At 43.3% G+C, this 24010-nt stretch overlaps 1 protein-coding gene and 1 non-coding gene across 2 annotated transcripts; one reads left to right on the top strand and one right to left on the bottom strand.

Moving 5' to 3' along the window:
* Nucleotides 1–1963: 1963 nt before the first annotated feature.
* On the bottom strand, nucleotides 1964–2066 carry LOC126944909 (U6 spliceosomal RNA). Its single transcript, XR_007722222.1, has one exon. It is a non-coding gene; the product is annotated as a U6 spliceosomal RNA (small nuclear RNA).
* Nucleotides 2067–2775: 709 nt separating this feature from the next.
* On the top strand, nucleotides 2776–7966 carry PGBD2 (piggyBac transposable element derived 2). Its single transcript, XM_050771705.1, has 2 exons — nucleotides 2776–2842; nucleotides 5429–7966. Exons 1-2 carry the CDS (start codon nucleotides 2826–2828, stop codon nucleotides 7188–7190), a joined length of 1779 nt encoding a protein of 592 aa, XP_050627662.1. The 5' UTR covers nucleotides 2776–2825; the 3' UTR covers nucleotides 7191–7966.
* The last annotated feature ends 16044 nt before the right edge of the window (nucleotides 7967–24010 follow it).

The following is a 24010-nucleotide window of genomic DNA, read 5'->3' on the forward strand; positions in this document are numbered from 1 at the left end:
TAGTTGAGTCTTAAGGATAGGGGCAAGTGACCCTTTGGTGGTACCTGCCTGAAACGGTCTCAGCTAGGGGATAGCAGAGGGGGCAGAGACCTGTTGTGTCTAATATGTTAGAGAAAATTAGGAAGCAGACCTGGGGAAGATTAGGAAGATGATGCTGAAGGTTTTATTTTAGCCTTCAGGAGAGGCCTTTGGATTCTCATAGGAAAAAAAAATTCTCAAGTCCTCTCCTGACGGTACTGGCCCAGCTCTTGTGTCCGCTGGACCCTGTAAGCAAGCACTGTGTGTATGTATAATGTAGATCACACCCAGCTACTATGTAAGTGTTGTATATACAGTTGTGATCAGGCTCAGCCTCCCTGAGTGTGCTTTGGATATATAGTGGAGATCAGACCGAGACTAGAGCAGATAGTATTCATGAAATGGTCTCACAAACAATAAAAGGAGACTGGTTTGTGAAGGGCGTGCTCTGAGTAGCTGACAAAGGGAGCCTTGGCTGAGTTATCGAGAACTGGTCAGAAGCAGTGTGACTGAGCTGACTTCAGGGCCAGGTGGGGCTTCATTTGGTGGGGGTGAGGTAGGAATTAAAATGAATTTTAGACAAGTAAGGCCACATTCACCTGAATAGTGCTGACACTTGTTCTTTGTATTTGGCATTTTTATGGAAGGGTTACATATGCATATGTCAAGCCACCGTGAATGCGATGACTGCAGGTACAAAAGGACCTATGTGTGTTGCATTGATGATGACTTGTGTCACAAAGACTGATACTATTGGTGACGTAATTTTTCAAAATGGTCAACAGGCGTTGGTAAAGTTCTGATAAAAAGATCTTCGTTTTCTCTACTATTAGTATGTTTACTATACTATATTAAAATTGTGCAAAAGGTGTTTTATATTTATGTAAATCTGAGTTTGGTTCTAAGCCCAAGTTAAATCATTGCACATAGGTTTTGGCAGGACAGATGGAAGTTGTGAGGGTATGAGACAGGTGTGGTTGTGGGACTGACCCACACGTGTGGGATCGCTGTAACCCTTTCCACCCCTTCTGCCATTGTGACAACCAACCTTCTCCCCCAACAAATTTTAAAGCACCTTCTGGGTGCTCTGCTTCCTCCCTCCGCTAACCACCGCTGTTCTGGGTCTGCAGGGAGACCGAGAAGGATATGACGCCAGGCGGGAGAGCTGTTGGAGACGTGCAGAGTGGGGTTGTTGGTCTATTCTTGCTGTTGTAAAAGTGGCCCAGAGTGAGTTGTCCAGACACATTAAAATGCATAGAAAGGTTAACATCTTAAAATGAGAAGTTAACTTGAATCAGCTGTCCAGGTGGTTTGCCGGCAGTCACACCATTTTGAAAATACTGGCATGGGGTCCCTGTGGTGCTGAGATATTTCCATAGCCTGAATCCTTGTGGAACTCACATCATCATTGTGTGCAAATGCAAATCCCCTACTCCTATAATTAATTTCTGTGAGCTCTGGATAAACAGGGATGCCTCCTGACTTCGGTTTGCATTTCCCCCCAGTATTACTGCATTTTATCAGTTTGTTGACAGGGTCAGGGTGACTGGTTTTCCATTAAATGTTTCAAGCGTGACTGTCTAATCTCCTGGAAAACTAAGTAGATGCCCTTGGACACTAACACTTGCCAAATCTGTCGTGATTTTGTTCTGCATCGCTAGGCAAGTCACTTCTTTCCAGGCCTCAGTTTCCTCAATGGTTAAATGGGGGTTATTACAACCTCAAGAAGTTATGAAGGGAATTAAATGCATTGACATCAGTAAAAATGCTTAAAACAGTACTCCACACTTAAATGCTCACTTGCTAAAAGGGTTTCTAATGTCTTTACTCCAAAATATTTCAAACATACAGAAAATACAGAGAAAAATATATCAATATCCATGTCCCCACCTCCCAGATTTAACACATATTAACACATTTTGCCATATTTGATTCAGATTTTTTTTTTAATATGGAGCACTTACGAATTTTCATGTCATCTTTGTGGACAGGCTATGCTAATCTCGGTATTGGTCCAGTTTTAGTACATGTGCTGCCGAAGTGAGCACTCAGATTGTGTAAAAAGAACTAACAGATCTGGTGGGCCTTTCTCTCCCCGCGACCCCATCCCATCTTCCACTTCCTCACTCCAGTTTCCCTCCCTCCCCTGTGGGTACCCCCTTCTGTGAAGAGCTAGCATGTAGCTTTCCAGTTCTGGTTTTATACTCCTATCCTGCACATAGTATCTGTTGACAACACAGGGAATTTCTTGTGGGTATTTGTAGTTACGTAAGTGGTGTTCTACACTTTCTCTCTGCAGCTTTGTTTCATTAAGTGTTGTTTTCAGGATCCTTATGCTTTCTTGGTTGTTCATTTGTTTAAACTTCTATATAATATAATTATATTCATTTCCCAGTTGGTAGTCTTTTAGGTTTTTCTGATGTTTAGCTGTTATGGACAGTGCAGCGGGATGTTCTACTGGCATCTATTAGTAGAAGCCAGGGATGCCATAAACATCCTAGAATGCAGTGGAAGGCCCTCTGCCACCCCACAAGCAAAGACTCATGTAGCCCCAAATGTCATCTAGTTTAGAATGTATTTTGGTGTGAGTTTTGAGATGAAGGATTTGTTCTTTTTCCCTCTGAATAACGAGTCGACCCACACACTGTTAAGGTAGTGAATTTTAAGTCAGAGATATTTTTCCCTTAAATGGTAGAAAAGATCCTGTTGCCTTGCTTCTTAAGATACAATTTTTTTAAATTGACCTTTCTTGTCTTACAGGTTCTTAGACTCTGTGAGTAAAGACAGCTTCCTCTTCCCAGTTCATCATGGCTTCAACATCCAGGTAGGAGTGCTGTTTGATCAAATGTTTTATTGAAGAATTTATTCCCCTATGTTTTTGAAAGGCCAAGTCCATGACATTTTTAGCTCTCGGCCTCAGTATAACAGTTGGTGTCCAGGAAGTATAAAGGTAGAAGGGAGAGGAGATGGGAGAAGAATGGGGAAAATGGGAAAAGGCCGATGGTTGTGTGGTATGGGTGTGGTCATGTAGCACTAATGTGTACACTCGATAGAAAACCATGACTTCACTTTCCTCATCTTTCAAGATAAAGACACCAGATGGTTACTCCTGGGGCCACCTCAGTCCCTGCAGGCTTTCTCATGCCTGGGGTTTGAACAGTCATGTGCAGAAGTTGTTTGAGGGTTTGGGGGTGAGGAGGAGCTTGGGCAGTCAAAACTGGTAGAGACCTTGAGCTTGCAGCCCTGGATCTACCCCTGTGAACTGGGTGAGGCCAGGTCAGGAGAGTGTGAAGATGGCTGCTGTCCCCTGAGAACCTTACTCCAAGGCCCATGAGATGGGCTTTGAATTTCCTTTCCCTTCAAACTGGTCTCTTGTCCTGGCCCATGCAGAGGGGGAATGAGTGAATACCTCACCTCGTGGAGGTGAGCATGGCGGCTGACAGTCAGTCTCCAGGCAGTGAGGTTAGAGTGAATTTCTAATGCAGCCTGAACTCCAGAGTCCACGGGCAGGTCTGCGCTGATGTCGCCTCTGTGGTAAATCCTGTTGCCTTCCTTTGGGATGGAGGGTCCTCACGTGGAGGTTGGGGTCTGCAAAGGGGCACAGGGAAGCTGCAGGGACCTCTGTGCCTACCCTCCCTGCTGAGTCCATTCTCACAGCCAGGGCGATGTGTTTACAGCCTAGATGTGACTCCTCACTGCCCTGTTCCATGGTTTACCCCCACCCTTGGGGCTACCTATGGTAGCTGAACACTGGAAGTCCTGGCCAGGGCCTGTGGAGTCCTGTGCGGCTAGTTCTCTCTGGCTCTGCTCTGCTCTCTTGTCCTCATTGCACCTGCAGCCTCGCTGACCTCCTTGCCGTTCTGCAGATGTCGAATCCCTTCAGTGTCAGGGCCATGTGCCTGTGGTTCTTTCTGTCTGCCTGGGACATCTTGTCTCCAGCTGTGTGCAGGGCTCATTCTCTCATCTCCTTCAGGCGTCCCACCCTGTGAGCCTTCTCTCACCATTCTGTCCAAAATAGCACCCCCGGCTCTACCCCTTTGTTGCATTGTCCCTGAGCAGCACCTGCTTACTGTCTGTGCTCAAATGCAAGTACAGAGAGTCTCCCACTTAGCATGGTTCAACGTAAGATGGTGTAAAAGCCAGATACATTCTGTAGGAACTGTACTTTGAGTATCCATACAGTCACTCTGTTTTTCACTTTCAGTCCAGTAGTCAATAAATTATATGAGCTATTTAATACTTAATTATAAAATAGGCTTTGTGTTAGATGACTTTTTTTCCCAACTATAGGGTTCTGAGCATGTTTAAGGTAAGCTAGGCTAAGCTACGATGTTTGGTAGGTTAGGTGTATTAAATGCATTTTCGACTTATGACGTTTTTAACTCATGAGGGGTTTATTGGGATGTAACCTGATTGTAAGTCGAGGAGCACCTATATCACTCACCATCCATTTGGTTCCTGTGTCCACAGGGCCAGAGAGTATCCGGAGTTTCCATGTTTTCCAAATTGATTTGGCTTCTGAATTGCAGTTAGCATACAGTAGGATAGCCACAAGGGAGCTATCTGAAAATCCACATCTGCTCAGTTCTTGAATTTGGGTAGTGAGAGTTCAAGTAGGGAGAGTTTGAGAATTTGGGGAATGAGGGAAACTTCCATTTGTCAATAAGAGAGGGAAGGTATAGTAAGACAAATGTAATTGCAGAGCTCCTAGGGCTTTTGAGTCTGAGGGGACAGGAGTGGGTGTCACTCCAGCTGACCAGGGCTCCCTGTTGCCAGTTTCTGTTATCTGGGGTGATGACAGCAGCATCTGGATTCATCACTAAAGAGGATCCTCTGTTTTAGAACACATCATTTAAGAAGGAAAGTAAGTAGGTAAGACCTCTTTATTCTGTCTCCCATTGTCAAAATACTTCTGCACTTAAAAGCATCATCTGTGGGCTGGGTGCCATGGCTCACACCTGTAATCCCAGCACTTTGGGAGACTGAGGCGGGCGGATCACGAGGTCAGGAGATCAAGACCATCCTGACTAACATGGTGAAACCCCATCTCTACTAAAAAGAAAAAAAGTTAGCGTGGTGTGGTGGCGTGCACCTATAGTCCCAGGTACTCGGGAGGCTGAGGCAGGAGAATCGCTTGAACCTGGGAGGTGGAGGTTGCAGTGAGTTGAGATCGCACTCCTGCACTCCAGCCTGAGTGACAGAGTATGACACCGTTTCAAAAAAAATAACAAAAAGCAGAATCTGTGTTTAGCTGGAAAATTTACTTACTGAATGCTGTGCCTTGTGGTGCCAGATCTGTGAAGCCAATCAAATGAAAGTGTTTTATAGAGAGAGAGCATCCTCCTCTTTTCTGCTGAAGCATTGGCTTTCTGGCGTGGCCTCTTCCTGATTCTGTTTCCTGTCGTAACAGAGATGTCATTGCTGGGAGAGGTATCCACTCAAAGGTGAAGTCTGCAAAGCTGCTCGAGGTTCTGAATGCTATGGAAGAGGAAGAGTCCAACAGCAACAGGGAAGAGATTTTCATTGCACCTCCCGACAATGCTGCGGGGGAATTCACTGATGAGGACTCAGGTGATGAAGACGGCCAGCGAGGTGCTCACCTGCCTGGCAGTGTGCTGCATGCTTCAGTCCTGTGTGAGGACTCTGGCACCGGCGAGGATAATGACGACCTGGAGCTGCAGCCGGCCAAGAAGAGGCAGAAAGCAGTTGTGAAACCTCAGCGCATTTGGACAAAAAGAGATATTCGTCCAGACTTTGGCAGTTGGACGGCATCAGATCCTCATATTGAGGATCTGAAAAGCCAAGAGCTGAGTCCTGTGGGCCTTTTTGAGTTGTTTTTTTATGAAGGAACAATTAATTTCATTGTTAATGAAACCAATCGTTATGCTTGGCAGAAAAATGTCAATCTGAGTCTTACGGCTCAGGAATTGAAGTGTGTTTTAGGCATTTTGATTTTAAGTGGGTACATCTCTTACCCAAGGAGAAGGATGTTCTGGGAAACCTCTCCTGACTCACATCATCATCTTGTGGCCGATGCAATTAGAAGGGACAGATTCGAACTAATCTTCTCATACTTACATTTTGCAGATAACAACGAACTTGATGCAGGTGATAGGTTTGCCAAGGTCAGACCTCTTATCATCCGGATGAACTGCAATTTCCAGAAGCACGCACCCTTGGAAGAGTTCTACAGCTTTGGCGAGTCTATGTGTGAGTACTTTGGGCACCGGGGGTCCAAGCAGCTGCACAGGGGGAAGCCTGTGCGACTTGGCTACAAGATTTGGTGTGGGACAACCAGCAGAGGCTACTTGGTGTGGTTCGAGCCCTCACAGGGCACACTTTTTACCAAGCCCGACAGGAGCCTGGATCTAGGAGGCAGTATGGTAATAAAGTTTGTGGATGCGCTTCAGGAGCGTGGTTTTCTGCCATATCACATATTTTTTGACAAGGTTTTTACAAGTGTTAAACTGATGTCCATTTTGAGGAAAAAGGGGGTGAAGGCCACAGGAACTGTTCGTGAGTACAGGACTGAGCGATGTCCCCTAAAAGACCCCAAAGAACTGAAAAAAATGAAGAGGGGTTCATTTGATTACAAAGTCGATGAGAGTGAGGAGATCATCGTGTGCCGCTGGCACGATAGCAGCGTGGTCAACATCTGCTCCAATGCCGTGGGCATAGAGCCAGTGAGGCTGACCAGTCGTCACTCTGGAGCAACTAAAACGCGGACTCAGGTCCACCAGCCATCACTGGTGAAGCTGTATCAGGAGAAGGTGGGCGGTGTTGGTAGGATGGACCAGAATATTGCCAAGTACAAGGTGAAGATCCGAGGCATGAAGTGGTACTCAAGCTTTATTGGCTATGTCATTGATGCTGCCCTCAACAATGCATGGCAGCTGCACAGGATCTGCTGCCAGGATGCCCAGGTGGACCTCCTTGCCTTCCGGAGATACGTCGCCTGTGTGTACCTGGAGAGCAATGCTGACACGACCTCTCAAGGAAGGCGAAGCAGGCGGTTGGAGACTGAGAGCCGCTTTGATATGGTTGGACACTGGATTATCCACCAGGACAAGAGGACCCGATGTGCCCTCTGCCACTCACAGACCAACACCCGGTGCGAGAAGTGCCAGAAGGGTGTCCATGCCAAGTGCTTCAGGGAGTACCACATCCGGTGACATCAGGAGACATACTTTTTTGGTTTATAATGAGATGTTCACAGTTAAATACAGATAGCAGTTGATTACTTCTGTTTTGTGTTGGAAAAAAGACCTGAATTTCTGATGACTTGGTTTTCTCTTTTCTCCCTACCCACAATTGTTATCTTTTTTATTGTGTTCTATTATGCCTCAATGTGATATCAATTAATATTTATATTCATTTATATTTATATTTTTGAACTTATTTAAAGTTGTGGGACCACATTTTATTCAGATAAAAGTTGTGCTTTGGGGTATATTTGAATCCTAGGAAGAAGAATCAAAGGAAAACTTGCAAGAACAGTAAGAAGACTTGACCATTGCATGCCATGGTTTATAATCTAAGATAGGCAATAGTGTATAAATATCATGTAAATGTGATGGATTTCTTAATCCTATTTATTTCATATTAATCTAAGGTTATCAAACTTTCCAAGGATAGATAATCTGCCTTGTATTTAGTCAGAGGGCTAGAGTTTCAGAGTTCATATTTTCTTGATAAAAATATTTTCCTAATACACATATATCAATGTGGGATTCATTTTATAAAAAATTATTTTTTTAATTTTTGTGGGCACATAGTAGGTGTGTATTTTTATGGGTTACGTGAGATATTTTGATACAGACATGCAATGTGGAAAAACCACATCAGGGTAAATGGGCTATCCATCCTGTCAAACATTTGTCCTTTGTGTTACAAACCAATTATACTGCTAGTTATTTTAAAATGTACAATTAAATTATTTTTAACTATATTCACCCTGTTGTGCTAGCAAATACTAGGTCTTACTCATTCTTTCTATTTTTTCATACCCATTAACTATTGCCACTCTCCCCCACCCCCTAACCACCCTTGCCAAGCTCTGGTAACCTTCTTTCTACTCTGTATGTCCATGAATTCAATTGTTTTCATTTTTAGCTCCCACAAATAAGTGAGAACATCTGAAGTTTGCCTTTCTTTGCTTGGCTTATTTCACTTAACATAATGACCTCCACTCCCATTCATGTTGTTGCAAATGACTGAATATCATTTTTTTTGTGGCTAAATATTAATAATACTTCATTGTGTATATGTACATTTTCTTTATCCATTCTTCTGTTGATGGACACTTAGGTTGCTCCCAAATCATGACTGTTGTGAATAGTGCAGAAGATAAACGTTGGAGTTCAGATCTTTCTTCAGTATACTGATTTTTTTTCTTTTGGGTGTGTACTTAGGAATGGGATTCCTGAATAATATGGTAGGTAGCTCTATTTTAGTTTTTGAGGAACCTTCAAACTGTTCTCCATACAGGTTGTACTAATTTACATTCCCACCAACAGTATTCGAGGGTTCCCTTTTCTCCACATCCTTGCCAGCATTTGTTATTGTCTGTCTTTTGGATTAAAGCCATTTTTACCGGGATGAGATATCTCAATGTAGTTTTGACTTGCATTTTTCTGTTGATCAGTGATGTTGAGTACCTTTTTGTATACCTGTTTGCCATATGTACTTTTTGTTTTTGTTTTGAGATGGAGTTGCCTTGTCACCCAGGCTGGAGTACAGTGATGCGTGATCTCGGCTCACTGCATCCTCTGTCTCCTGAACTCAAGTGATTCTCCTGCCTCAGCCTCCCAAGTAGCTGGGATTATAAGCACCCACCACCACACCCGGCTAATTTTTCTATTTTTAGTAGAGATGGTGTTTCACCATGTTGGTCAGGCTGGTCGTGAACTCTTGAGCTCAAGTGATTTGTCCACCTCAGCCTCCCAACGTACATCTTTTTTTTTCTTTTTTTAAATTATACTTTAAGTTCTGGGGTACATGTGCAGAATATGCAGTTTTTGTTACATAGGTATACACATGCCATGGTGGCTTGTTGCACCCATCAACCTGTCACCTACATTAGGTATTTCTCCTACTGTCATCCCTCCTAGCCTCCCACCCCCCGACAGGCCCTGGTGTGAGTTTCCCCTCCATATGTCCATGTGTTCTTATTGTTCAACTCCCACTTATGAGTGAGAACATGCGGTGTTCAGTTTTCTGTTCCTGTGACAGTTTGTTGAGAATGATGGTTTCCAGCTTCATCTATGTCCCTGCAAAGGACTTGAACTCATCCTTTTTTATGGTTGCATAGTATTCCGTGCTGTATATGTGCCACATTTGCTTTATCTAGTCTATTATTGATGGACATTTGGGTTGGTTCCAAGTCTTTGCTATTGTGAATAGTGCTGCAATAAACATACGTGTGCATGTGTCTTTGTAGTAGAATGATTTATAATCCTTTAGGTATATACCCAGTAATGGGATTGCTGGGTCAAATGGTATTTCTAGTTCTAGATTCTTAAGGAATCGCCACACTGTCTTCCACAATGGTTGAACTAATTTACACTCCCAACAGTGTAAAAGCGTCCCTATTTTTCCACATCCTCTCCAGCATCTATTGTTTCCTGACTTTTTAATGATCGCCATTCTAACTGGCATAAGATGGTACCTCATTGTGGTTTTGATTTGCATTTCTCTAATGACCAGTGATGATGAGCATTTTTTCATATGTCTGTTGGCTGCATAAATGTCTTCTTTTGAGAAGTGCCTGTTCATATCCTTTGCCTACTTTTTGATGGGGTTTCTTGTTGTAAATTTGTTTAAGTTCTTTGTAGATTCTGGGTATTAGCCCTTTGTCAGATGGCTAGATTGCAAAAATTGTCTCCCATTCTGTAGGTTGCCTGTTCACTCTGATGATAGCTTCTTTTGCTGTGCAGAAGCTCTTTAGTTTAATTAGGTGTTTTAGACATGAAGTCTTTGCCCATGCCTGTGTCCTGAATGGTATTGCCCAGGTTTTCTTCTACTATTTTTATGGTTCTAGGTCTTACATTTAAGTCTTTGATCCATCTTGAGTTGATTTTTGTATAAGGTGTAAGGAAGGGGTCCAGTTTCAGTTTTCTGGGTATGGCTAGTCAGTTTAACCCAACTCTATTTATTAAATAGGGAATCTTTTCACCATTGCTTGTTTTTGTCAGGTTTGTCAGAAATCAGATGGTTGTAGATGTGGATGTTGTTTCTGAGGCCTCTGTTCTGTTCCATTGGTCTATGTATCTGTTTTGGTACCAGTACCATGCTGTTTTGGTTACTGTAACCTTGTAGTATAGTTTGAAGTCAGGTATCATGATGCCTCCAGCTTTGCTCTTTTTGCCCAGGATTATCTTGACTATGTGTGCTCTTTTTTGTTCCATATGAAATTTAAAGTAGTTTTCTCCAATTCTGTGAAGAAAGTCAGTGTTAGCTTGATGTGGATAGCATTGAATCTATAAATTACTTTGGGCAGTATGATCATTTTAATGATATTGATTCTTCCCATCCATGAGCATGGAATATTTTTCCATTTGTTTGTGTCCTCTCTTCCTTCCTTGAGCAGTGGTTTGTAGTTCTCCTTGAAGAGGTCCTTCACATCCCTTGTAAGTTGTATTCCTAGGTATGTTGTTCTGTTTGTAGCAGTTGTGAATGGGAGTTCACTCATGATTTGGCTGTCTGTCTGTTATTGGTGTATAAGGATGCTTGTGATTTTTGCACATTGCTTTTATATCCTGAGACTTTGCTGATGTTGTTTATCAGCTTAAGGAGATTTGGGGCTGAGATGATGGGGTTTTCTTTTTTCTTTTTTTTTGTTTTTGACACGGGGTCTTGCTCTGTCGCCCAGACTGGAGTGCAGTGCAGTGGCACGATCTTAACTCACTGCAAGCTCTGCCTCCCAGGTTCACGCCATTCTCCTGCCTCAGCCTCCTGAGTAGCTGAGACTACAGGCGCCCGCCACCACGCCCAGCTAATTTTTTGTATTTTTAGTAGAAACGGGGTTTCACCATGTTAGCCAGGATGGTCTCGATCTCCTGACCTTGTGATCCACCTGCCTTGGCCTCCCAAAGTGCTGGGATTACAGGCATGAGCCACTGTGCCTGGCCAAGACAGTGGGGTTTTCTAAATACACAATCATGTCATCTGCAAACAGAGACAATTTGACTTCCTCTCTTCCTATTTGAATACCCTTTATTTCTTTCTCTTGCCTGATTACCCTGGCCAGAAGTTCCAATACAGTGTTGAATAGGAGTGGTAAGAGAGGGCATCTTTGTCTTGTGCTGGTTTTCAAAGGGAGTGCTTCCAGTTTTTGCCCATTCAGTATGATATTGGCTATGAGTTTGTCATAAATAGTTCTTACTATTTTGAGATACGTTTCATCGATACCTAGTTTATTGAGAGCTTTTAGCATGTAGGGCTGTTGAATTTTGTCGAAAGCCTTTTCTGCATCTATTGAGATAATCATGTGGTTTTTGTCTTTGGTTCTGTTTATGTGATGGATTACATTTGTGGATCTGCATATGTTGAACCAGTCTTGCATCCCAAGGATGAAGCCGACTTGATCGTGGTGGATAGGCTTTTTGATGTACTGCTGGACTCGGTTTGCCAGTATTTTGTTGAGGATTTTTGCATCGATGTTCATCAGGGATATTGGTCTGAAATTTTCTTTCTTTGCTGTGTCGTTGCCAGGTTTTGGTATCAGGATGATGCTGGCCTCATAAAATGAGTTAGGGAGGATTCCCTCTTTTTCTATTGTTTGGAATAGTTTCACAGAAGGAATGGTACCAGCTCCTCTTTGTACCTCAGTTGGAATTCGGCTGTGAATCCGTCTGGTTCTGGACTTTTTTTGGTTGGTAGGCTATTAATTACAGCCTCAGTTTCAGAACTTGCTATTGGTTTATTCAGGGATTCGACTTCTTCCTCGTTTAGACTTGGGAGGGTGTATGTGTCCAGGAATTTACCTATTTCTTCTAGATTTTCTAGTTTATTTGCATAGATATGTTTATAGTATTCTTTGATGATAGTTTGTATTTCTGTGGGATCAATGATGATATCCCTTATATCTTTTTTTATCACGTCTATTTGATTCTTCTCTCTTTTCTTCTTTATTAGTCTGGCTAGCGGTCTATTTTGTTGATCTTTTCAAAAAACCAGCTCCTGGATTCATTGATTTTTTTTTTTGAAGGGTTTTTCGTGTCTCTATCTTCTTCAGTTCTGCTCTGATCTTGCCACCAGCCCACCTGGCATCATCATTTACATGGAAATGTTGGGACTGAGCTGACCTCATGCCTCTCAGTTCCGACCCAGCTTTCTCTCCCTCTGGCTCTTATCCAGCCTGTTAAACATTAAATAATCAGTAAGACAATTGAAAAACACCCTAGTGTTCTAACAAGTTACACATAATTGCTTGCTTACCAGTTGTCTACCTCAGAACTTTCTTTTCCTCATAGAGTCAATATAATCATCTATTTTAAATTTGACTTTTGCCATTTTACAGTCCAAGAATCAGGACTTTGCATGGGGCATGGATGGATTTCCACAGTCAGCATGAGGATGGGAGAAGAACAGGGCAGATCCAGCCCCACTCAATGAGCGTTCTGGCTGGAGTTACTTGGCCAGACCTCACTCCAGAGAGAGGAGACCTTCCTCTGGAGCAGCTACCAAGACAGCTCCTAGTTGGAAAGTGTTTTCTTCTAAGGTGAGATGCAGCCCCCACTGGAGAGGAAGACACCAGAGAGTTTTAAAAAGGAAAAGCCAAGGTAAGCCGGTATCAGTTTCTTGACAGGGGACACAGCAGAGTGCACCCAGCTGGGGTGAATCTCCACAGTTCCCCAATGGGATGGCAGGCAGGAGCCCCAAGTCATTGGCCCCTGCATTGTGGGAGCAGCATGAGCCATCTGCAGTGACATTGTCTCCTCCGGCAGCAGCCGCCATCCAGAAATCCATCTCAGGGTCTGTCCTCACAGGAACCTGATGCCAGAGCTGTGCGCTGAAAGTATTTGGACACAGGTATTTTGTGGAACTGGGCATTTTCCAGGTCTTGCTGGAGGTCATTCTGTGTGAACTCCATGGAGCTCTTTTCATGGGCTTTTTTTCCAAGTGTGGGAGAGCATGGCCTGCATGACTGCTGGCTTCCAGCACGTGGGTTGCAAACCCAAGCCAGGATGTGTAATTCACTGTAGCCCTTGACAGAATAGTAGGAGATAAAAGTCATTTTTTAGTCTTCTATTTGTTACCCTCAGCCAACTAACTTCTGTCTACAGTAGAAGATATTTTGCCAATTTTTTTTTCAAAATGGAGAAATACCTCACTCTTAAGTCTTTTAGAGGCACAGACTTCTCAATTTCATTACATTAAAACCACTGAAAGATAGAAAAAAGTGAATTTCACATCAAAGAAATTCTTTTTTGTCAAAATACTCTGTTTTGGTTTGAAATGTTTGTGAATTTTCCATGCATGTGTCCAGATGCGTAGGAAGTTTATTCATTCAATTAAGATAAAAAATTAGATAACATGGTAAAATCAAAAAGTAGTAAAGACACATTTTTGTTTCTGTCTCTGTAACAGAGAAAACTGATGCTTCCTGTGTGCGAGCACTGTGTAGCTGATGCAGATACAGAAACCGAGGTTTTCTTACTTGCTGCCGCTGGCCTGGGCACTGGAGGTTGGCTCTGGGAGGGCAGAGTGTCTGTTTTTATTACCACTCAGCAAGTGCCACACAAACATGGGTGTGTCTGCCCTCTAGTGGATGCTGGCAGGCACTGTTCTTATTACCACTCAGGAAGAGCCACACAAATACACAGGGGTGTGCCTGCCCTCTAGTGGATGCTGGAAGGCACTGTTCTTTTTTTTTTTTTTTTTTTGAGACGGAGTCTCGCTCTGTCGCCCGGGCTGGAGTGCAGTGGCCGGATCTCAGCTCACTGCAAGCTCCGCCTCCCGGGTTTACGCCATTCTCCTGCCTCAGCCTCCCAAGTAACTGGGACTACAGGCGCCCGCCATCTCGCCCGGCTAGTTTTTGTATTTTTTAGTAGAGACGGGGTTTCACTGTGTTCGCCAGGATGGTCTCGATCTTCTGACCTCGTGATCCACCCGTCTCGGCCTCCCAAAGTGCTGGGATTACAGGCTTGAGCCACCGCGCCCGGCCAAAGGCACTGTTCTTATTACCACTGAGCAAGCGCGGCAAAAATACACAGGGGTGCCTCTGCCCCCTAGTGGATGCTGGCACGCACTGTTATTACCACTCAGCAAGCGCCACACAAATACACACGGGTGTGTCTGCCTTCTAGTGGATGCTGGCAGGCACTGTTCTTATTACCACTCAGCGTGTGCCACACAAATACACAGGGGTGTGTCTGCCCTCTAGTGGATGGCAGCCGCTCAGCAAGCGCCACGCAAATACACAGGGGTGTGTCTGCCCTCTAGTGGATCTGGCAGGCACTGTTATTACCACTCAGCAAGCGCCACGCAAATACACCCGGGTGTGTCTGCCCTCTAGTGGATCCTGGCAGGCACTGTTCTTATTACCACTCAGCAAGCGCCACGCAAATACACAGAGGGGTGTCTGCCCTGTGGTGGATGCTGCCAGGCACTGGGAGCAAATGTGACTATAAAAATAATGAAAGATTTTACAAGTACCTATTATCTCCAGAGGGGATTTAATTCTAACCAGGGGGCTTTTTTTTTCTTTGTTTCTTTTTCAAATGCGGTGATGGGTAAAAATAATGTATGACTGGAGACGTTTGAAAAAGCACACTGCCTTTGCCTTTCGGCATCTGTGGTGACTGAATCCTTCCTCAGCGCTGCCACAGGGAGCACATTCACACGTGTGTCACACAAATACCAGGGTTAGGTCAAAAAGCCAAGTCTTACCTGGAGGAAGCCACAAAGGCTATGAGACCAAGCCTTCACCTAGAAGACACTTGATAGTTCAGAAGCTGAGATCCTGCAAGGTGTCTCAGAGAGCTCAGCTGTAACTCCGCAGTGTATGGGAGGGTGGGCAGTGGGGCCCAGGCAGGTGAAGAGAATTGTCCACTGTTGAGCATCATTAGCCTAAAACCCACATGCAATGCTGTTGCTGCAAAACCACCGACTGTTGAAGACACAAACCTCAGAAACAGACTCCCTTTATGATCCTCACTGTGCAACTGGTGACTTTTCAGAAGATGAAGATTAAACATATTAATCATAAATTCAAACTATCAGAAGAAATACTAGGAGATTTTCTAACCTCTGCTACCATGAATTTTTTTTTTCAAGATTCGTGAATTATTGTAAATAAGCTCACAGAGGCCAAAGTGCTCCCCTGAAGTCATCCAGAAAGAGGTAGGCTGGTAATCCCCATGTCTGAGACCTCTGTGTCTTCTTATGGTAATATAAAAAAGGAGAGAGGCCGGGCGCGGAGGCTCATGCGTGTAATCCCAGCACTTTGGGAGGCCGAGGCGGGTGGATCACGAGGTCAGGAGATCGAGACCGTCCTGGCTAACACGGTGAAACCCCGTCCCTACTAAAAATACAAAAAATTAGCTGGGCGTGGTGTCGGGCGCCTGTAGTCCTAGCTATTGGGGCGGCTGAGGTGGGAGAATGGCTTGAACCCTGGAGGCAGAACTTGCAGTGAGCCCTGGAGGCAGAGCTTGCAGTGAGCTGGAATCGCGTCACTGCACTCCAACCTGGGCGACAGAGCGAGACTCCTTTAAAAAAAAAAGCGGGGGTGAGAAAGGGACAGAAAGAATTGGAGCTAAGGGGAAACACTTTCATGTTTTGTCCCCCCAAATTCCCAGTGAACATTCCCATTGCCAGCAGGTGAAATCTAAGGCTCTGGCTCCAGGATCCTGCTCTTTTCTTTGGTGACTCCAGTTCACATTTGGCATAGAAACAATATTGAACTTGTCATACTTCTCTGAACAAATCATTATGCTAGTGCTTTTGGCTCACAGGCTCCACTTCTCCAGACACCCCCTCGCCCTAAGCTTCAAGTAATTCAGCTTCACCCTTCAGAGAAGAGCTCAGCTGTCACTTCTTCTAAGGACTCTCCCTAGCCGTCTCTCCAGCAGAAGGGCCCCCACCTTGCTCTTTGCACCTCTGTCCCTCGAGGTGCTGCTGTCCTCTGTGGAGGGTGGGACCCCAGGAACTAGAGCCCCTCTCATGCTGGGCACTCAGTAAGTGTGTGCTGAGTGGATACAAGTGCAGTGAGCTCGCACAGCCTTACAATGTGTACTCTCATGTCTGGAATAGATCCCCATTTTCATTCTTTGTAAAATGAGTAAATGGGCTGGGCGACCCATACTCTCTTTTCAACTCAGAAGTCCACTATGAGCCTGACAGCAAATAGCTTCCCAGCCAGCACCAGGCCAGGACCTAGGTTGTTCAATGTGCCTGTGTCCCCCACAGAGTGGGGAAAACATGGAGAAATGGGACCAGCTCTGCTGCCTGCTGCCCAGTGCCAGTCAGCAACTCCAGGCTCACAGAGCCAAGGCAAAGGCATCTGCAGGAGATGTTGGTTATTCATTACTGTGATTGGGCTGGGAGGGGAGTATGTTCACTTTTAATTTTCCAGGGACTAGCATGAGACAGTAAAGTTTGAAATGTGGTGTTTTTTTGTCTTGGCCAAAAAAAAAAAGACCTTTTTACCTTCTCATCCTTGGAGCCACTGGCATTAGCTATGGGCCTGATAGTTTAAGAAAACTTGAAAATGAGCTACGTGAACCAGTATTCTCCAAAGTAATATTTTGATAAATAGTGTAATTCTTTATTACAGCAAAACCATTCCTTAAGTGGGCAAAACTGTAGAAGATAGGAAAACACACTCTTGAAAAAAGGTGGTGATACCCTGAAATTCAGCAAACTGCAGGAGCACGTGTTGTTCTACCCCAGGTCAGAGTGTGTCAGTCATCACTCGATGCCACTCACAGACCACCAACTTCAGAATACCTGGGTGTAAAGGTCTGTACAAAAGTCGTAACATAACTGTAAATAATTTTGTATTATTGTTAATAATAAATTATATTACACTATTACATAATGTAAAGGCTATTAAAACATGTTTGTCTTCAAAGAATAACCTTGGTTTCTGTGAGCAGTGTCTCCTGATGGAAAGGTAGTGCATTCCTGCTAAATCATGGACAAAACGGGCCCCCTAGGACTTCCAGGCTGCAGTAGCAGCTTCTCATCTACGTCCGTCACTGCATGATACTGTTGTTGACTTTGAAAGCTTCTTTCGGTCTAGTTTTTTCAACAGAGCTAGTATTTCATGAGGATCTACTACATACCAGGTTCCAGAAAGCTAAATGCCTTTTGTTCGTTGTTATTCACTAAATACAAATCACAACTCTCTTCTCATTACTCACACAACAAAATTTAGCTGAGGGAGATTGAGTGACTTTCCCAGGGTCACACAGCTACTAAGAGTAGAGTGGTGTTTAGATTCATGTGGGAATGCTTAACACAGAAATGAACCAGTGAAAAAATTATACATTCCAAAAGCCTACTCAAGCCATTTGTTCTTATTTTAAGGAAAATCTTTATGCTAATTTTAAACTCCAAATACGTATGAATGGCAGAGATCTAAAGATTTGATTCTGATGTAAGAAATGATGCTCACCAGCTGGTTACTGCTACCACCCCACAACCCTGAGCATACTGGACAAATGTCTAAGCCTCGTGGTTAGTGGGGACAATGCTGGTGGAGTCTGAAGTTGTCATGCAGTGACTCATGCAAGCTTAGGCTGATTTGGTGATATATGACACAGAGATGCAAAAAAATGTCGTAGCTGACACATGTAGGATGGCTCTGGGAGATGCAGAAGGAACATGTCACCCAAAATAGAGCCACACAGGCATCCTTAAAGAAGGAGCAAAGGGGCTGCATCTTAAAGAATGAAGAAGAGATCTGTCATGAGAGATGGGACAGGAAGTTCTTGAGAGGCAGAGGGAGAGCATGAGAATGTTGGGAAGAAAGGAGAGATTCTCACACATCTGGGAAGCTGACAATCCATCAGCATGGCCAGAAAGAAAATAAGGGGGAGGAGCGGAAATAAGAGATGAGGCTGGATATAGAAGCAGAGCTGAAGCTGTGTGGATTGTCGTAAAGAGTTGTGATTCTACCCAGAAGGCAGTAGGTAGCATTCTAAACAGAGATCTTTTAAAACAAGAGTCAGCAAATATTTTCTGCAAAGGGCTAAATGTTAAATATTTTAAGTTTTCCAAGCCTTATGGTCTCTCTCAATGACTCAGCTCTTCCATTGTACCATGAAAGTAGCCAGAGACGTCATATAACACTCGTATGTGGCTGTGTCCCATTACAACTTTACTTGCAAATGCAAACTGTGTCAGACATGGTCCATGCTTGGTAGTTTGCCACACCCTGTTTTAGAAAGCTCAGGTTTGTGATATGATGGAGAATGCCTACAAGAGCTCTTGTTTTAAATGGTAGAGTGAACATACACTGAAATTCTACCCTGCTTGACTCAAGCTCTTGATAGCAAAAAGTAGAAAAGATAGATAGTAAATAGATAAATAGATGATTGGCAGGTAGATAGATGATAGATAAAGAAAATACATAGCTGTTCCAGAAAACAGAAAGGGTAACTTCATGAACCAAAAGTAAAGTAATATACTTCAGAAAGGAAGCAGGCCGGAAAACCCACAGTTGCAAAGCAAATAGAATTTCCAACTGCCTCTTGTAGCCCCTTCCTGGAAGTAGTCACAGCCGACTTCCTCCTCTGTTTTTTGTTTGTTGTTTGTTTTTTTGTGGGGATTTTGTTGTTGTTTGCTTTTTTTAAAAAAAAATAATTCCCTTTCCTTGCTTTTTTGTCACAGCAGCATTTGTCACTTCAAACACCGCAAGTGTTCTTTTAAAAAACTTATGTCAACCTTTCAATTACAATGCAACATGTCTGAAAGTTGGTATCTAGAGAGGTGAGATGGACAAAGAAGCCCTTGTTACTGCACGTTTTCTTGCCCCAGCCTTCACCTTGCACACAGCAACAGACAATGCACAAAGCCACTTCCTTATGGATTGAAATTCTGATCCTTTTATGACTGGCCTTTCCATCCTTCAACTTCCCCTCTCCCACTCTGTGAATGATTTTTATTGTACATTTTTGTTTTACTCTCAGTGACAGGGGTGCACAGGTAGCTCTAATATAACTGTGACCCAGATGTTTCTGTTTCTAGCATGTATTTTGTAGCAAACATTTACATCCATCATTTTTCACTGTCTTTTGAAAATAATTAGGCAATATCTCATCTGAGGTGGGATGTTTCTAGTGATTGTGTTCTGAGGGAGAAAAACTAATCTGTTCTCTTTCCACTGCATTCCAGGAACAGTAAGAGGACCTTGTGCATGAATAATTTGTTTCCCACACTATAGAGTGGGTAATAAGCAGATTATGTAAAAACAGTTCTGCTTCACTTCAGTAACAGCCTCCTCCAACTCATTTTTTCTCAACAAACTTATTTTTCCAGCAGAAGAATCCCAGACTTCTTAGAGAACCCAGTGACTTTTTGCACCTTAAATCTGTGAAATCATCATGTTTTCTTCTGCCATATCCATAGTTCAAAGATGAGGCAAAGCTAGATGCATTCCTGAAGGAACCCAAGAAATTCCTCTCTGTCTCTGGAATGAAATGAATTCTCTAGATGATCAGTTCTAACCTTCAAAAACCAAACTTGTTTGTGAGAGCTCCTTCAAATACTGCTGTAGACCCCAATTTTTATTCTTATTCATTAAATTTTTAAAATGTTTGTTTTATTTGGAATCAATGTATTTGTAATTTTAGTATTTGTATTAATATAAAGGAGAAATGTTTAAATCTGTCTATGCCATGTATGCCTCTGGCTTATTGCCCAATTAATTATAGTTTCAGGCTAAACTTTGGTTGCTGTCTTTAATTTTTGTCAGAACAAATATAAGTGATCTCAAAACATCTGCTTTTATTGTAGGGACTCATGCTGCCATCTCCATTCCTCTCTCTTTTCTTGCAGTCCGGGTGGAGGTTCTTTAATATGAACATTTCAACCATCTTCACTCTACCATGTCCACTATCAGCACATTCAAACTTATCTAGCCAAGGCTGTCATCTTAGGCCAGGGATTTTTTAGGAATCTATTTTGCTGTGATGCGGCTGGCACCTCTTTGACTCACTTGATCACCCCAGGGTTCTTTTCATTTTAGGAACCCAAGAGGGCAGAAAAAGAAGTAGGTGAGCAATTCAACCCCGAGTCAGGAGCGTCTCCATTTGTGTTAAGCAATGTTGTAGAATATCGTATTTAGTAAGCTCCTAGCAGATGAACCACATGGCTACTGAGCACACATGCCTGCTTGCTGCTGTGAACTTGGACACCATCATCATTAGTCCTTTCCACCTCTGGAGGGAATTATAAGGGCCACTTAATAACCTGTAAATCATAGAGAGTTAAAGGTGTTTCCCCAAAACGCTGATGACAGAATGAAAGGTGAGGAGTGTTAGCCACAGGTCAAAAGTGCAGGAAAGTCTCTCAATGTGGGTTGTTGAAGAAATGTAGGTCTTTTTTCTTTGGGAAGTCTCCCTAGAATGGGGTCAAGGACTCTGTCCATTCTAGGATGAAAAATTGGGATATTAGACACTCTCAGATATTTATCCCGAGTCTTCATTTAGGGCTCTTAATTAGTTTATTCAACCATCACAATCTCAAATGCTAAGTGGGGCATTTGAATCTCTCCACAGTCCAAATCAGCACCGTCTTTTAAAGTTGAGTTTCTCATTATTCTTGCCTGATATACCTTATCTATCCCACGCCCACCCAATAACATATCGTGCTCACTGTTATCTTTGAGACAACACTTGAATTTTACTCAGCCTGGAGTGCTCTTCACATGTCTTGTCCAGATCCAGTTCAGACTTATTCTTCAGCCCTGCATTAGTCAATGGGGGCTAGGTTAAACTGTGGTGACAACCTCCAAATTTCAGTGGCTCAAAAATCTTCCTCATTTATATACATCTCATCATGGGTCAGGTGAGAGGTAGCTCTGTGTTGTGTCATCCTAACACAGGAATCCAGACGGAAGGAGGGACCATCAATAAGATCCCCATTGCTATAGAAAAGAGAAAAAAGCATGCGGAATAGAACTCTGTTTCTTGGAAATTTCTTCTGAAAAAGTGACATGTTTTCTTCTCACCTCCATTGGCAAAGAAAAAAACAAAACAAAACAGTCATGTGGACATGTGAAAACTTAAGTAGGTGGGATGGAACAGTCAGAATGCATTCCTAAAAAGTGAACTGAAAATATTTGGAGAACAGCACCAATGACTATCATGAATGCCAACATGCACCCCAAACAACCCAGTGCTGTCACCTTCCAAACCTTTTATGTCTTGCAAAGTATTAGAACTTATCTGAAGCCATACCACTCATAGGGACTGCAAAATACATAATGACATCTCCTTTAGGATGTCCTTAGAGAATTCAAGGAAAAGAAGTTAAATAATTTAAAAGTGCTTTTGGGTACAGCTATTTACCACTAGAGGGTAAGACTAGAGGTAGATCATAAACATAATAACAGGGATTATGCTCAGAGTCAGGGCCAGAAGTATTGTTTGAGGTGGGATCATGGTCAGGGTCAAGATCAAAGTCAGGGTCAAAGTAAGGGTCATAATTAGGGACCAGGGTAGGGATCAGGGTTTAGGTTCAGGGTCAAAGTCTTGGGACAGGGTTAGGGTTAGGATTAGAACCAGAGCTTTGTTCTCCTCGGGACCCACCTGAGAGTGGATCACCATGGCTTTGGAGCACCTAGTACCATGTCCACCTTGAAGACCAGAGTTTCGTTGTCCTTAAGACTGACCTGGGGAGATGTGGCTGCAGGCCATTGAGGAAGGTGAGGCAAAAGATTCCTGTCTGCTCCCCGCGTGCTGAAGAGGGTGCTCTGCTATGGGCTTTACTTTCACACGTTACATTCTACAAGTCTTGTTTTACAAAAGCCTCCCTGCCTTGAGGCTTTTGCTGCTCTTCGCTGCTCATCATCACAGCGTGCCAGAACATATGGTAAGATTTGGGTTTGTTTCTGGGGAGAGATCTTGGTACAGAGAAAGGAGCAATGCTTAGAGCCACCATCAGGACAGTTGGGATGAAAGCTGGGGATGGGCAGAGGCTGGAGGAAACATGCTCACCCCCTGTAAACACTTTTATTCATGTTTTAATTACTCATTTTTCTTACAATGTTAAAGTAGTAAAAATAGTATTGAAAAATTGAAAAGTAGGCATATTAAAACTTGCAACATTAAGTTTAAATATATTAGTTGTACCTCATCAACATATTTTATTTTGTTGAGAAAGTCTAAAGTTAATTGGCAGCATATTTGTAACAGTAGATAGAATAATGTCTGTTTTTTTTGGTTTTGTTTTGTTTTTGTTTTTGTTTTTGTTTTGAGACGGAGTCTCGCTCTGTAGCCCAGGCTGGAGTGCAGTGGCCGGATCTCAGCTCACTGCAAGCTCCGCCTCCTGGGTTTACTCCATTCTCCTGCCTCAGCCTCCCGAGTAGCTGGGACTACAGGCGCCCGCCACCTCGCCCGGCTAGTTTTTTATGTATTTTTAGTAGAGACGGGGTTTCACCGTGTTCGCCAGGATGGTCTCGATCTCCTGACCTTGTGATCCGCCCGTCTCGGCCTCCCAAAGTGCTGGGATTACAGGCTTGAGCCACTAATGTCTGTTTTATAAACGTTGACATTCTACATTACATGTGTGAATCCTGAAAATCTGAGACAGCGCTCAGATTTTTTAGAAAGTTTATTTTGCCAAGCTTGAGGATGTGCACCTGTGATGCATCCTCAGGAGGTCCTGACAACACGGGCCCAAGGTGGTCGGGGCTCAGCTTGGTTGTGTACATTTTAGGGAGACAGGAGACATCAATCAATATGTGTAAGATGTACATTGGTTCAGTTCAGAAAAATTGAGAAGGCCAGACAGGGGGCTTCCAGGTCATAGGTAGGTAAGAGACAAATGGTTTCATCCTTTTGCATTGCTGATTACTCTCTCCAAATGAGGCAATCAGATATGCATTTATCTCGGTGAGCAGGCGGGTGACTTTTGATAGAATGGGAGGCAGGTTTGCCCTCAGCAGTTCCCAGCTTGACTTTTCCCTTTAGTTTAGTGATTTTGGGTCCCCAAGATTTATTTTCCCTTCACAAGGTCTAACATGTTTTCCTATGAGCATTAATTATTCACTGTGCATTTTATTACACAAATAAGGCAAAGATTTAAAAAAAAATCAACTTCGTGGCTAGCTATATAGACATAATTACACAGAAGCTCAACTAAATTTGCAAACATTCCAGAGTTTGGGTTTCCAATAATTCTTTTTATTTTATTTTATTTTATTTTTTATTTTTTGAGACGGAGTCTCACTCTGTCGCCCAGGCTGGAGTGCAGTGGCCGGATCTCAGCTCACTGCAAGCTCCGCCTCCCGGGTTTACGTCATTCTCCTGCCTCAGCCTCCCGAGTAGCTGGGACTACAGGCGCCCGCCGCTTCGCCCGGCAATTTTTTTTTGTATTTTTTAGTAGAGACGGGGTTTCACCGTGTTAGCCAGGATGGTCTCGATCTCCTGACCTTGTGATCCGCCCGTCTCGGCCTCCCAAAGTGCTGGGATTACAGGCTTGAGCCACCGCGCCCGGACCCAATAATTCTTTGTGATTCTTTAAAGGTATTTTTTTCCCATAAAACATAGCAACATCTAAAATCACCTGTAGAATATCCTGCCATTTTTGTTTCTGTAGTTTCCTCATTTTCTGCAAAGCCTCACTGAGGAAACTGACTTTGAATATCCTTTTACACTCTTCTGTTTTAGAAAGCATTGTGGTAAAACATTGAATCATCATGGTCATAAGTTCTCTCCACATTCTTTCTTTCTTTGAATATTTTTTTCCCAGTGGCCAATATTTGATTCTGTTGTATTATGGGTAAAAGGTAGGCATGGGCACAAAATAAAGACAAGAAGTC

Source organism: Macaca thibetana, chromosome 1 (assembly GCF_024542745.1).
Source record: "Macaca thibetana thibetana isolate TM-01 chromosome 1, ASM2454274v1, whole genome shotgun sequence".
Classification (NCBI taxonomy): domain Eukaryota; kingdom Metazoa; phylum Chordata; class Mammalia; order Primates; family Cercopithecidae; genus Macaca; species Macaca thibetana.